Source organism: Trachurus trachurus (assembly GCF_905171665.1).
Source record: "Trachurus trachurus genome assembly, chromosome: 18".
Taxonomy (NCBI): Eukaryota; Metazoa; Chordata; class Actinopteri; order Carangiformes; family Carangidae; genus Trachurus; species Trachurus trachurus.
The window spans coordinates 9,269,962-9,284,385 of record NC_139909.1 but is presented as its reverse complement, the minus strand read 5'-3'; the positions used below and the strand labels follow the sequence as shown (position 1 = coordinate 9,284,385).

The 14,424-nt window shown below is 39.4% G+C and overlaps 2 protein-coding genes across 2 annotated transcripts in view; one reads left to right on the top strand and one right to left on the bottom strand.

Annotated features, from left to right (window-relative positions):
- Nucleotides 1-997: 997 nt before the first annotated feature.
- On the bottom strand, nt 998-6,170 carry vbp1 (von Hippel-Lindau binding protein 1). Its single transcript, XM_083993379.1, has 6 exons — nt 6,052-6,170; nt 4,234-4,358; nt 4,001-4,067; nt 3,777-3,875; nt 2,520-2,658; nt 998-1,995 (listed from the first exon to the last, which is right to left on the bottom strand). The coding sequence occupies exons 1-6, from the start codon at nt 6,133-6,135 to the stop codon at nt 1,919-1,921; spliced, it is 591 nt and encodes a 196-aa protein (XP_083849505.1). The 5' UTR covers nt 6,136-6,170; the 3' UTR covers nt 998-1,918.
- Nucleotides 6,171-13,256: 7,086 nt separating this feature from the next.
- Nucleotides 13,257-14,424, top strand: part of LOC311001860 (phosphorylase b kinase regulatory subunit alpha, skeletal muscle isoform-like) — a 37,589-nt gene continuing 36,421 nt past the window's right edge. The window contains exon 1 of the mRNA XM_083993039.1: nt 13,257-13,510. Coding sequence (XP_083849165.1) covers nt 13,433-13,510 — 78 coding nt within the window. The 5' untranslated portion in view covers nt 13,257-13,432. The remainder of the gene's footprint in view (nt 13,511-14,424) is intronic.

Below are 14,424 nucleotides of genomic sequence, written 5' to 3'. Positions count from 1 at the left end.
TCGTCGCTACGTCGCCACATTCACGGCGTCCCTTGGCTGCACACACAGCCCTGCATGCCGCTCTCTCTCCTCATTGGATAAAAACTGTAGGATACGATAAATGTTTTCTCTTCGGCTCAGAGCAGAGCAGAGTGACTGACAGACCCGTGTTTCAGTCCAAACACTCTATGTAAGTGATTGCTGTCGGAAGATATAACTATTTAAGACTTATATTAACACAAATATATCACTTACTTCTGCTTTAATTAACACACTCAACAAAAAAATTATAACCTGAGGAGGTAAAAATATATATATAGAAAAAAAGGTAGGTTTTGTCTTTTATAACATAAGTACAATACATTTAATTGGGAAATTTTATGGGGAAATTTTAAAAAAAAAAAAGAAAATTTATTTGTTTGCTAAATATTGGCTTGGAGTGCAAAAGCCAGAAAAAGTACGATAAGCTAAATGTGTCAAAATTCACTTTCACCTTCATTCACTGAACTAAAGAATGTAAAGTGTGAGCAGCCAATCAGAGAAGAGGACAGACCGCAGTAATCAAGTATGAAATAGCTGAAAGTTAACTAAAATTATAATATATATATGTATATAAATTTTAGTTAACTTTATATATACATATATAAATCACAATTATTTAATACGATCCCTCATTTCAAAACCAAAAGTGTTCCTGCTATATACACGATGTCAATTAAATATATCAGATCTTGTCATAAACATTTTAGTTGCAATAACAGATATTATTTACTATTATTTATTGCTATTTACTAAATACTATTTAATAAACATATGGTGCAGTTTACAGTTCATGAGACCAATTATGACCCTTCTGGGCTTCCATACAACAGCTGAGAGCTCTAGATAACAGCAGGTAGATTGTCCTGTGTTTATTCTGCTTCTGTTTCACCGTTTTATGTTTATTTTACGTCCAGTTTAATGTTTTTTTTTCTCTCCACCTTTAATTCATTTCAGTCTTTCAGTTTTATTTTTTCCTTTTCTCTGTTTTGGACTTTGTTGTCGCCTGCAGATTCTGGACTCCAAACCGTCTCTCTCTTCCACCTGGTCGTGTTTGAGGAAATAAACACCACATCCCACGGCCGTTATCTCTTTGCCCAAATGTTCTTCTTTTTACTTCATTCATTGTTTAATGAGTTACAGTGAGAGACAAATAAATACAGACAGAAGAGCGGCAAAAAGGAGGAAGAAGAGGAAGAGGAGGAGGAGGTGGTGGTGAAGAAGAGACGATGGAGTGTGGACAAGTCAAGGGACGGAGGAGGAGGAGGACGACAGTGAAAAGTCCTGAAGTGAAAACCACGCGGTGAAACTCCTACGAGCCTCGCGCTGTGGTGCATTATGGGAACTGCGTGAACTCAAATCCCACATGAATAAACTTGTAGCAGGCTGAGAAGAAGAAGTAGAAGAAAACAAGGAGGAAAAAAACTGCAGAGAGGAAAAAGACGATGCGAGAGAACCCTCACTAATAATCTGCCAGAAATTATAATAATAACAATAATATACTGAAATCATTAAAAAGAATACAAAAATTGCCTCTTTGCCTTTTGTTTTTTTTGTTAGTTTTTTACTTGAAAAAATACTTTAAAAAGTAACAAATCAACAGAGAACAGTCGTGGTGGGGGGTCGGAGCTCGGCCCGACAGAGGACGCACAGCAACACATCCCATCAGCGTTTTAACGCATTCACCTGAACGCATCACAATCAAAACCATTTTTTCACGCCCTCTAATGGCCGAGCTCTGAGGGGGGAGGAGAGGGGGAGTGGGGGACATACACATGACAGAGGGAGGAGGGAAGGAGAGGAGGGAGGGGTTGTTTTTTTTTTTTTATTGTAATTGACTAAAGAGATGATGGTTTAGCATTAAGGAGGGTGTGTGTGTGTGGACGCCGTCTCGTCGCCATTAAGACTTGTCTGCGGATTTGAGGAGGTTTTCTTTGCTCCTTCTCTTCACGTCCCAGTTGTAGACTCGCGCCATGTCTGAGGAGAGCGCCGGGTTAAGGAGAACACGGTCCTACGGAGGAAACACAAACCACAACAACAACCAACAACAACAGCGTCCCAAACATCGGAGAGCTCACACTGCAAAAACTCATAATCTTTCCAAGAATATTTGTCTAATTTCTAGTCAAAACTAATCTCTTTCCTCTTAAATTAAGATTCACCACCTAAAAATTTACTTGTTTTTAGATGATTTTCGCTTGTTTCAAACTAATTTTTATTTGAAATAAGTAGAAAAATCTTCCAGTGAAAGCAAGTTTTTTGAGTTTGTAATAAGAAAGAAAAACTTGCTCCATTATCAGATTTTTCTACTTAATTCAAGTGAAAATCTGCTCAAAAGAAGTAAAAAGTGTCTAAAAACAAGCTACTTTTTAATGTGATGAGTCTTATTTTAAGTATAATGAGATTTGTTTTGACTAGAAATGACATTTTGACTAGAAATAAGACAAATATTCTTGGTAAGATTTTGAGTTTTTGCAGTGCAGGCAGCAGTGGAAGGATACTGACTTCGACGGTGGTGAACTGGTCGCGCAGGAAGTCCAGATCGTCCACCAGCGTCTCCAGGTTACGAGACGCCGTGGACAGGTTCTTCTCGAGCAGAGCCTGGGCTTCATCGATGTCGTACTCTAGCATGACGTTGGCCTGGGAGCGGAGGGAAAAACAGTTAAAAAAGGTGTTTGGTCCATTGCCATAATCCCTATAGTCATAGCAGTAGGTTCGTTACCTTTAATTGTCGGTGCAAGCTGTTTTTAGAACGGTGGAGCAGAGCCGTGAGCTGCTCAGAGCTACGCTACGGAGGCTCATGGGATTTCTTGGTTTCCCTCATCAAACTCATCAAATACACAATCCAACAACTCCAAAACGCTCTGGTGGACAAGTTGTGTCCTGCACATTCACCACGCTATGAGATAATAACACAACGTTACCAGACAGAGTTGTTTTAGAGGGAAATTCATGGAAAACCGCTGATGCACGTTCCCGTCGGTTTTTCAGAAAGCAGTCTCTGCATTTACCTCTAAAACAACTCTGTCTCGTAACGTTCTGTTATTATCTCATATTGTGGTGAATGTGCAGGTCACCTACACCACAATCAGTGATTTGCAGCGACTGCATCAGATTTAGTTTTTCACTGAGTCCTTTTCTTTTCATGATGTGACAAGAAAATTACTTTTTTTTTGGTAACTAACTCTTCATTTACACTGAAGGTCATATTATTATTGTTGAGAATCTAGATTTTCCTTCTTTGAAATGGTCAAATTAAAGCCCCAGTATGTAACTTATTTGGCTTTTTATTAGAAAAAAATCAAATATTTCTTTCATAAATACGTATTTCACTGAAGTCGAATCACAGCCACATACAAATGAAAGCTTTCTCGTACCTTAGAATGAGTTGTTACAAGTCGTTACAAATACATAAGTGGGCGACGCACCGAACCGCGGCGGCCATGTTGCATCGCCATTTTTTACGTAGGTAACCACGGAAACTCAGTGGAGCTGTGGGCTCGGCCTGTTAAAACTGTCACCACTGTGTAGTGTAAGGAAGGACGGAGGCACTGGTGTTGCATTCAGGTGCAGTCAGGCAGACGGCCGTCGGCAAACCAACCGGATGTCATTTTACTCCACCAGAGAAAGACGGTAAAACGTGGGTCAGGTAAACGTGAATGCAACATCAAGAATACGTTCCGATATGCAACCGCACCGCTAGATGGGGGGAATTCCTACATATTATAACTTAAAACTCTGATCCGAGCTGGACTCACCCCTAACCATAGGCAGACTTTGTCGGTGGGCGGCACCGAGGCCTTGCAGTAAACATTGTCAGCCAATAGGAAGTGAGTCTCCATGGGCTCTGTGGTTTCCTGGGGGAAACAAACAAACAAACAAACAAACAAACTTGTTCAAAATCCATTCATTCTTTTTTTTTTTTTCTCAATTTGATTTCAGTCCGTAACATTTCAAAGATCCACGAAAAACCCTCACACACCTTTTTCTTCTGCATGTGTCGGAGGATTTCTAGCGTCTGTGTGATTTGTGGGATCTGGTTTTTCAACCTGAAGAAAAGAGGAGATTTAGTCAAGACGGAGATAAAGCAAACAGAGATTTATTATGACACTGCTGTGGATGTTTTTATTGATTACGTGTGTGTGTGTGTGTGTGTGTGTGTGTGTGTGTGTGTGTGTGTGTGTGTGTGTGTGTGTGTGTGTGTGTGTGTGTTACCTGAGTTTCTTCTGAGACAGGTTGAGCTCCATGTATTTATATTTCTGGTACTGTTCGTCCAGCCTCCTCAGAACCGCGTCTGCCGTCTCGTTGCCGGGCTGCTTCATAAAAGACTCGACATCCTCCTGTAGAAAACCCACAGAGCAAACACATGAAGGATCAACTAAGGTTTTGTTTTTAAGGAGGTACAGGCAAAGTATTTCCAGAACAGGACACAATCTCTCTCTGGGGGGGAAAGACTTGAATGTTGCAGCACCAAACACAACACAGTGGGAGTCGAACAATACAAATTCAGCCAAAATGACACACCATAACTATTAAAACCAAATGGGATAGTTCAACATTTTGGCAAATTGGTCCATTGCCATAATCCCTATAGTCGTAGCAGTAGGTTCGTTACCTTTAATTGTCGGTGCAAGCTATTTTTAGAACGGCGGAGCAGAGCCGAGAGCTGCTCAGAGCTACGCTACGGAGGCTCATGGGATTTCTTGGTTTCCCTCATCAAACTCATCAAATACACAATCCAACAACTCCACAACGCTCTGGTGGACAAGTTGTGACCTGCACATTCACCACGCTATGAGATAATAACAGAACATTACCACTGAGTTGTTTAAGAGGGAAATGCAGAGACTGCTTGCTGAAAAACTGTCCCCGACGGGAACGTGCATCAGTGGTTTTGCATGAATTTCCCTCTATAACAACTCTGTCTGGTAACGTTCTGTTATTATCTCATAGCGTGGTGAATGTGCAGGTCACAACTTGTCCACCAGAGCGTTGTGGAGTTGTTGCTTGCAGCTCTGCTCCGCCGTTCTAAAAATAGCTTGCACCAACAAATAAAGGTAACGAACCTACTGCTAAAGACTATAGGGATTATGGCAATGGGCCAATTTGCCAAAATGTTGAACTATCCCTTTAAAAAGGGTAGAAAGAGGTTTAGCAGTAGCCTACCATTACATGTTTCTACCCATGTCTTGTATATAAGAACTTTTTTCAACTATTAGAAGACAGACACTATCACGTCTTTCAGATTAATAGGGGGAGATTTGGGACTTTAATTTGGATACTAGCTTTGGGAAAATTATAACAAACATTTTTCTCATTTTGGCAAAACTTAACCAGGAGATTAACCAGTCTTGAAAATACATAAGGGTTAGTCGCAGCAGTTACTAAAGAGTCTGGTGGATTATTTTAATCTTCTTATATATAAAAAAAAAAAAAAACTGAACATAATGAGGTTTTCAGCTAAATCATGTCTTTTGACAACCAAGAAGACCCCTGACAGCCAATAATATGCCTGTTAAAGTACTTATATTTATCATCTTTGGGTTTAAACCCCTGTCTTAATTAAATAACTCACTCGTTATGTAATTATTGATGTACTTTATTCTGTATTTAGATTTGTGCTGGGTCTTTTATAGCTACTTTATAAGATGAAAGAGGAGGAGGAGGTTGTAGCAGCCACCGTTAAATGTTACATAGAGTACAAAAAAGCTGCTCGTTGATAAGCTATCAGCTAATAAATATTTATCTTTTTGATAAACACGTGGGAAAATATGTCGAAATGAGAAGCAGCAGCTCGAGCACCGGCGGTCTGCGATGTCCATAGAAGGAGATGAGCAGCCGCCCAGCCTGCACACACACTCCTATAACACACACACACTCACACAGCAGGATTAACTGTTAGCAGCTAGCGGCTAGCAGCTAACAGCTAGCATGACGCGCCCACAAACCGGATACTTCAACTTAATAAAAAGTTGTGGAATCGAGCAGGAAACAGCGGACAGGGAGAGAGACGGAGAGCCGCGGTTCACGCACCACAAACGCCGCCTCCGGGATCCCGAGGTGTCGCCTCTTCGTCGCCTGTGCGGCGGCGTTGCTGTTGTCTATGGTGGCTGCCATCTTGGAAAGAGAGGCTGCTGCTTCCTTCCTCACGCCCCAAGTCCCAGCGTCTGAAGAAGAGCGCGGAGGCTCTGCTGCCCCCAGCGGCCGCAGCGCGCTACTGCAGGCAGGAGACGGTACTACCCTATGGGTACTACACTACTACACTACCCTCATGTAGTTTTTACTGTAATAAATTAAACTTTAGATAGATAGATAGATAGATAGATAGATAGATAGATAGATAGATAGATAGATAGATAGATAGATAGATAGATAGATAGATAGACATCTGACAACAATTACTTTTAATTGTTCTTTTTCCCTCTTCTTCTTTATTTTCTTCTATCTATCTATCTATTTTTAATTTATTATTGTTTAGTTTAGTTTATTTATTTCATTCATTTATCGAGCATAAAAACAAAAAAAATAATGACAACTGTAACTCTTGAATGAAAGGGGGCAGAAAGAACTTATATTGTCTACCCCTTGTTACAAAGAATTAATTCACAAATTAGATAATATACTGAGTAGTGATTGTTGTGATGTGTGAATCTGTTATTATGCGGCACCTAACGGAGCAGCACTTTTACTTTTGTTGTATTGTTCACAATAAAATGACAATAAAGGCCCTTTGACTTTTGACTTTCTTCTCCTATTTCTTCTTATTTCTTCCCTTTCCTTTTAAATGTTTTTCTGTTATTTTAATGAATTTTATGATATTTATGTATTTCTATGCCTCTGTAAAGCAAGTGTATGATTAAATAAATTTGCCTTACCTTGCCTTGCCTTCTATTGTTATTAATAATGGGCTGAACTGATTTACCCTTAAATGAACAGTTTGAGTCATTCAGGATGAATACAATTGACTGCAGTTTTTTTTTTTTTTTTTTGCAGTTTTACAAAATGGTGAGGGGAGTCAACAAAAAAGGGCGACTTTAGCACTCAACTCATGAGATAAATGTAAATGAATATATAATTGTAGTGTATGAAGTAGCACAAAATGTCTGTATTCAGTAGCCTAAAAAAAGAAAAGAAAAAGAAAGAAATACACACAGTAAACGTAAAATATTCCCCCATGCAAAAATGAATCCATACTCTTTATGAGTAAAAAAAATCATAGGTTAGATGTTTTAATTGTGTGGAGTGTGTAAAGTTATGAATTGGCTACAGTAAAAAGTAGCAACAGTAGGAACCATGATTTTCGCTAGAGGGCGCCAAAACAGCTGCTCCGTTTCCTGCCACTGCAGAAAAAAAATAAAACATCTTTATTTTATACAAGTTGACTGTAACTGCGGTCAAGTGAGCGATTGATATAACATCCGCACCAACATTTTGAGTGCGCCCGTGTCATGGAGCTTAAGGCGAATGAAGGCCACTGAGAAAGTCAGCACTTCCGGTTTTCAAAATAAGACGAAAAAGGCAATCTATGATCCTAAAGGTGTTAAAGTTGCCTTTTTATTTACACCAAACACAGTCTAATACTCAATTTTTATGTATGTATGTGAGAGAAACAAATATCCATGTTGGACACTTATGGAACATGGAAACAGAAAATCATATTTAATAGGCTACATAACTAAAAGACATATCACCCACATGGTTTGAGCAAGAAGAAACTATAGGAGTGGGAAATATTAATATTTCGAATAGTCGATTCAAACACGAAAATATGGCAGACCATCAAAAAATATTTTCACTTACACAGAAAAAAAAAGTCACTTGAGAATGATCTCTTTTCTGTTTTCCTTAAATTATTTTCTCTTTTTTTATTGTTTTAATCTCACATCAGTTGTCTCACCCTAAACCTGTGATATTTTAAGTTGGCAAAAGTGAAATTTGCTGGTGTGAGACTGAGTTGACGTCTATTTGACATTTGGACCTTGATGCAGTTAATTCAAATAGTTGTAGATTAGAGCAATGAGAATTACACGTGTATGTATGCAGCAGAAGAGCTGTGCTTGTCATATAATTTATGGATGTGGTAATGCCAGTTATGTAGGGACTAGTTGAAACTCACAATTTAGGTAAACACCTTTTGAAATGCAATAGGCCTATACATTACATGTGTATTTTGACAAAAAGGCTGAAACGTGTCTATTTGACTTGGAAACGACAGAAGTTGTCATCTAAACAACGTTGAAATGTAGGCCTATTACCGTCTATTAGCCGTGAAATGACATCAGAACTTATTTAGTAGTATTTGTATATATCTTTATTCTATTCTTTTATATAGTAGGCTATATGTGTATTTATCGTATACGGTATGCACATTTCCTTTTTGTATAATATAATAATAATAATAATAATTTTATTTATAGAGCACTTTCCATCAAAGTGCTGTACAGTTACAGAACGTTTAAAAACATGTGAAAACAGACACAACAATAACAACAGTTCAAACATGGATGACAGAGAAGGCAAAAACACCTACTCATACGTGACAGTATACAAGTGGGTCTTAAGCTTAGATTTAAAGACCTCAACTGAACATGACTGCCTGATGTCCAAGGGAAGACTGTTCCATAAAGTAGGTGCGCGGAAGGAAAAAGCCCGCTCACCTGCTGTTTTTTTATTCACCTTTGGGACACTCAGGTAATCACTCGCCTGGGAGCGCAAAGGTCGTACAGGTACATAAGTGTTAACAAGATCTGACATATAGATCGGAGCAAGACCATTTAAAATTTTGTACGTCAACAACAGCACCTTGAAATCGGCTCTAACCCGAACAGGGAGCCAATGAAGAGAGGCCAATACAGGGCTGACATGCTCATAGCGGGATGATCCGGTCAGCAAACGGGCTGCTGCATTTTGGACCAACTGCAGACCACGAAGGCTCTTTTTGGGCAGCCCAGATAAAAGCACATTACAATAATCTAACCTTGAAGTTACAAAGGCATGAATAAGAGTCTCTGCGTCTTTCAAAGAAAGGATAGATCTTATCTTAGCGATTTTTCTGAGGTGAAAAAATGCAATTTTAGTCACCTCCTTTAAATGTGACTCAAAAGAGAGGGTCTGGTCAAAGAGCACTCCAAGATTTTTTACCTTATCCTTGCAGGGAATAACACATTCATCCAGAGATACAGTAAAGTGATCAAACCGGTGGCATAACTTTGCTGGTCCTATAGCTATCATTTCGGTCTTCGCTGCATTAAGCAGCAGAAAGTTTGTTGATAGCCAGGTCCTCACAGTGGCCAAACAGGCTGTAAGTTTATCAGAGCAGGACCCATTTTCTGCAACAACTGGCATATATATTTGCAAATCATCTGCATAACAGTGAAAAACAATTCCAAAAGAACGCATAATCAGACCAAGTGGTGCCAAGTATAATGAGAAGAGTAATGGACCAAGGACAGAGCCTTGAGGAACCCCGTACCTAACAGGGCAAGACTCAGAAAATGTATTGTTATAGAGAACACAATGAGATCGATCTGACAGGTAAGATCTTAACCATTTAAGTACCTGGCCTGAGATGCCAAAATAGTTTTCGAGCCTGTCCAGAAGTATATTGTGATCCACAGTATCAAACGCAGCGCTAAGGTCTAACAATAGCAAGACAGATGTTGTCTCTGAATCCAGGGCCAATAATAAATCGTTTACCACTTTTGTGAGTGCTGTTTCTGTAGAGTGATTAGCACGAAAAGCAGACTGTAATGGCTCAAATAGATCATTTGAAGACAGGAACTGTAAAAGTTGGTGTGAAACCACTTTCTCAAAGACTTTGGATAAAAAAGCTAGATTTGAGACTGGTCTATAATTAGCTAAGGAGTTTGCATCCAGATTAGGTTTCTTCAATAAGGGTTTAACAACAGCGGTCTTAAAACATGATGGAAACACTCCAGTGGCTAGCGAGAGATTAAGGATATCTAAAATATATAGACCTAGCGTTGGCCAAAGCTCCTTTACAACCCATGCCGGGAGAGAATCAAGAGGGCAGGTCGTGCTTCTTGCGGCCATAGTAATCTTAGTTAGCGTGGCCAAAGAGGTAGGTTCGAAAACAGAGAGAACTTGTTTTACAGAGCTACATATATTGACAACAGAGTCTGATCCCCCAGCAAGAGAATGCGTTACTCTGGATCTGATGTCCTCGACTCTATTATTAAAATGTTCCATAAAGTCCTGTGCTGAGAGGTCAGTGCTGATGACTAGCTGTCGATCTTGTGTCAACTTAGAGACAGTGTCAAATAAAAGCCTTGGGTTGTGCTTATTGTTCAAAATCAGATTAGAATAGTAGGCTGCCTTCGCGGCAGACATTCTGGACTGGTAAGTGGTCAAGCTGTCTTGCCATGTTTGATAATGACCCTCCAGTTTAGAGTGACGCCACTGGCGCTCCTGTTTTCTGCAGCTTTTCCTGAGACTTAACAAATCCTCATTTAGCCAGGGCATGGGATTTTTCTGAGAGCACTTCCGAGACTTTGCCGGTGCCACCAGATCCAACAATCCCTGGAGTGCACTATTAAAATTTTCAGTAAGACTGTCCACTGAGAGGGATTTGGTGAAGACTGAGTCAACTGTTGACGGCAGTCTAAGGTTAAGATCATTCAGGGCCCCAGGTCCTATATAACGAGACAACTTCATATTTGGGGATGTTTTTTGAGAGGAAAATAAATTAGGAATCATAATATCAAAAAGTAACACTGAGTGATCTAAAATTGGCAAGACAGAAATTTCATTAATTGACACAGACAACCCATAGCCTAGAACCAGATCTAATGTGTGTCCATGCTGATGTGTTGGTCCAGAAACAAACTGTATGAGGTCAAAAGACTCGATAACATTTAAAAAGTCTCTAACCAGAGGCTTGTCGTTACAACAAACATGAATATTGAAGTCACCAACGATCAGTATCTTTTCATAATGTAAAATAAATCTGGATAAAAAGTCAGCAAACTCTGAGATAAACTTATCGTTGTACTTCGGTGGACGGTAAATCACAGCAATTAGAACAACAGATGGTATATTTATCGTGAAAAGCTGCAATTCAAAACTAGTGACATGATCACAATATGAAATCAATTTGCATTTAAAACTATTATTAAAAAATGAGGCAATTCCCCCTCCTCTACCAGTCAGCCTAGGAGAGCTGAAAAAGCTACAGTCAGGAGGACAAAGTTCCAACAGGGGTGCAACTTCCCCGTCACGCAACCACGTCTCAGTTATAAACATTAAATCTAAGGCATGAGAGTTACAGAGGTCACGAAGTACAAAAGTTTTGTTGGATAGTGACCGGGCATTTAGGAGAGCCATCTTGATTTTGGCCTCATCAGTATAGGCTATAGTATCTTTTGCACTAGAATATTTTAATTCATTCTATTTTATTTTATTTTATTTTATTATTCTATTCTATTTTTGGTACTTTTATGTTTGCACCTGACACCAAGACAAGTTCCTCGTGCTGTAAACTGACCTTTACTGCTCTTGGCAATAAAACAGTTCTGATCCTGAAAAACTTTCATTTCGACAGCACCTCAGATCGACGTCCAATCAACCTGCCTGAACGACGTTAATTATAATTATATAATTGCCCTTATAATTCTTATACATTTTAAATGTAGTTCTCATATTTTACAAAATGAAATCTGAATACATTTAACACTGACGTTTTATTTTGAAAACCGGAAGTTTCTTCTTCACTTGCTTCTGTGCGTCTGCCATAAAGTCTGTAATAGGGGCGCACTTAAAATGTTGGAGCGGCTGCTTCACTATGCGAAAACGAGAGACGGCTGTTGACTGTAGTTAGTAAACCATTCAGCTGCGAAGTGCATTGATAAAATAGTGACTCTGCTTTACTTGTTGACGTGCGACTGTTTGATTTTGTTTTTGTCTCAGTTTGCTTCCTGGTTGCATCTGATCGGGTTGTTCTTGACACTTCCGGAAACAGTTGCATAACATTTCTAAGTCGTTAACTTTTCCCTAAATGTGTTACAGTAACAACGTCGGGTCATTAAGTTCATCCTTGACTTTTATTTGCCTCGCTGTAGGAAGCTCCATGCGAGAACTTCCATCAGGGTCAAGTTATCCTGAATGAAGAGGAACACTTCCGCTTTCGAAATTCAAAATAAAACAATGATTAAACTATATCCTTCAGTGAAAGTAGCTAGAGTAGGGAAAGTATGTTCATATTAGTGAAAGTGAGAATTAAACTATTTCATTTAACTTTTCTCATATTGGTTGTAATGAATTGCAGACAAAGTGTTCTTCTTTGAGAGGGCAAGCTATTGAAAGCCAAACAGGTCGTAATTGTAAACACAGCATTTCATAAACATGTAAGATATAAAATATATATTCTTGTTAAACATTTTTTGTATACTGTGGTCTGATGCAAGGATGTGGGCAATTTATCAAATTAGATTTTCAATTATAGGCTAATTTTGGCCTCCAACTTAGACAACTGGAAAATTATAGTTTTGAGCCTGCAGCAATTTCATAACTGAACAAAATTTGGCCTAGGCTGACATATGCACACCATCATCTTTTGTTGCCCTTTTTTGCAGTTGCACTTAACTGAATTAAAAAAAAACGTAAACTATTCCATGTGAACAGGTTTAGCAGGTTTACTTAAACCCCAGAAGATCCTTTTTTGGCTCGTGACCCCATTTTGACATCACAAGTTTCTGGCGACTCCCGATCACGTGCAGTCACGTGACGTCTCAGATATTTTTATATGCTACATTTTATTTGAACTCAATTTATATTTGAGAAAGTGAAAGTATAGAATACAGTTGTTTAATATTGTGTGTGTGTTTTTAATCATAATTTTAAATACAATAATAATTAGTTAAAAAACAAAAACAAAACTTTTTTACCAATTAGGCTACTAGACATTTTAGGTGACCCCATTTGGATTCCAGGCGACCTCACATGGGGACCCGACCCCAAGGTTGAAAAACACTGCTGTAGTGTATCTTTATTTAGCAAAATATGAATGTGTTGTAGCCTATGTTGTGCGCAACAATTTCACCCTTGGGTACCTTTAAAAACGGTTATAATACGAAAGGTGACCCGTTTGTCTTTCCATAAATTTTTGTCAAACAGCGTTTGTGCTTTTATTTTGAAGGCAGCATTCCAGCGCTTCCTGTCCAGCTGCTGTTACCTGTCTCCAACTTACCGCTGCCTCCTCAGGTTACAACCAAACTCCGTGAAGCTGCTCTCATGACAGCCGAGCAGCAGCAGCAGCAGCTCCTCTGGTCGCCGTGAACGTCGCCTCCTCCTCTGTCACCGGCTGTTGTGAACTTTTGAAAAGAAATGACTTTTACTGTCGAGGATTTAACAAGTTGTTGAACTGAACTGAACTGAACTGAACTGTTGACTCGTCACCATGAGAAGTAGAAGCAACTCGGGCGTTAAACTGGACAACTATGCCCGGATGGTGCAACAAACTATCCTGAGACACCAAGTAAGGTGTTTTAATTCTGCTTTTTTTAATGTGTGTATCGTGTATGCATCTGTTAACTAAGTGTAATGTTTGAATAAAGGTTTATTTTGAACGGAAGCAGCTGTTATTTCAAGTGCAGACAGGTTATGTCAACTAACTAGGTAATTCGTGTGTTTTCATGCATGCAGCAGGAGGTGAAGTAAACTGATATTTCGCAACACAACAGTGCTCTTTCAAACACATTTGTGTGTGTGAACAGCATGTAATGAAGCTGTGGAGTTGTGGTACTTGTTTTGTAACATCCGTGTGTGTGTGTTTTGAACACTGTGCATGTAATTGCTTTAGCCTACTCTGATATCTTCTGGGAAGGATTTGCATTAGATTTCTGTACGTGCTTGCAGTAAGGACTCCCCCCCCCCACCACCACCACCACCACTACTACCCCCAGCTCAGCTCAGGGTTCAACCAGTACAGGTTCTTCAAGACCAAACTGGTGGAAACACTAAAAGTCACACCACAACAACCTCACTTCTACCCACAAACTTTCACCTCAACCTAATCTGAATCCCCTCAATCAGTGTCTGTCACCCCTTTATTGTCTTCCAATGACCCCCCCAGGATCCTTCTTCGCATAGTAGCTATAAACTGAAGACATCAACAGTTGTCATAATTTTTCTTGGTGGAAATATAATGTGCAGAGATAAAAACATTAAGTTGGATGTAGGTTAAAGCAGAAGTAAGCAGAATATTTGTGTTAATATAAGTCTTAAATAGTTATATCTTCCCAACAGCAATCACTGTTTGGTCTGAAACACGGGTCTGTCAGTCACTCTGCTCTGCTGTAAGCCGAGGAGAAAACTTTCCTTGTATCCTACAACCTTTATCCAATGAGGAGAGAGAGCGGCATAAAGGGGCGGTCCTCTCTGTGTGTGCAG

What these genes read in the sequence shown, in the direction of transcription:
- vbp1 (XM_083993379.1), bottom strand. Translation starts at nt 6,135, where the DNA reads ATGGCAGCCACCATAGACAACAGCAACGCCGCCGCACAGGCGACGAAG. An exon ending in GACACATGCAGAAGAAAAAG is followed by an intron (nt 3,876 to 4,000) that starts GTGTGTGAGGGT and finishes TGTTTCCCCCAG; the next exon opens with GAAACCACAGAGCCCATGGA. An exon ending in AAGTCTGCCTATGGTTAGGG is followed by an intron (nt 2,659 to 3,776) that starts GTGAGTCCAGCT and finishes CTCCGCTCCCAG; the next exon opens with GCCAACGTCATGCTAGAGTA.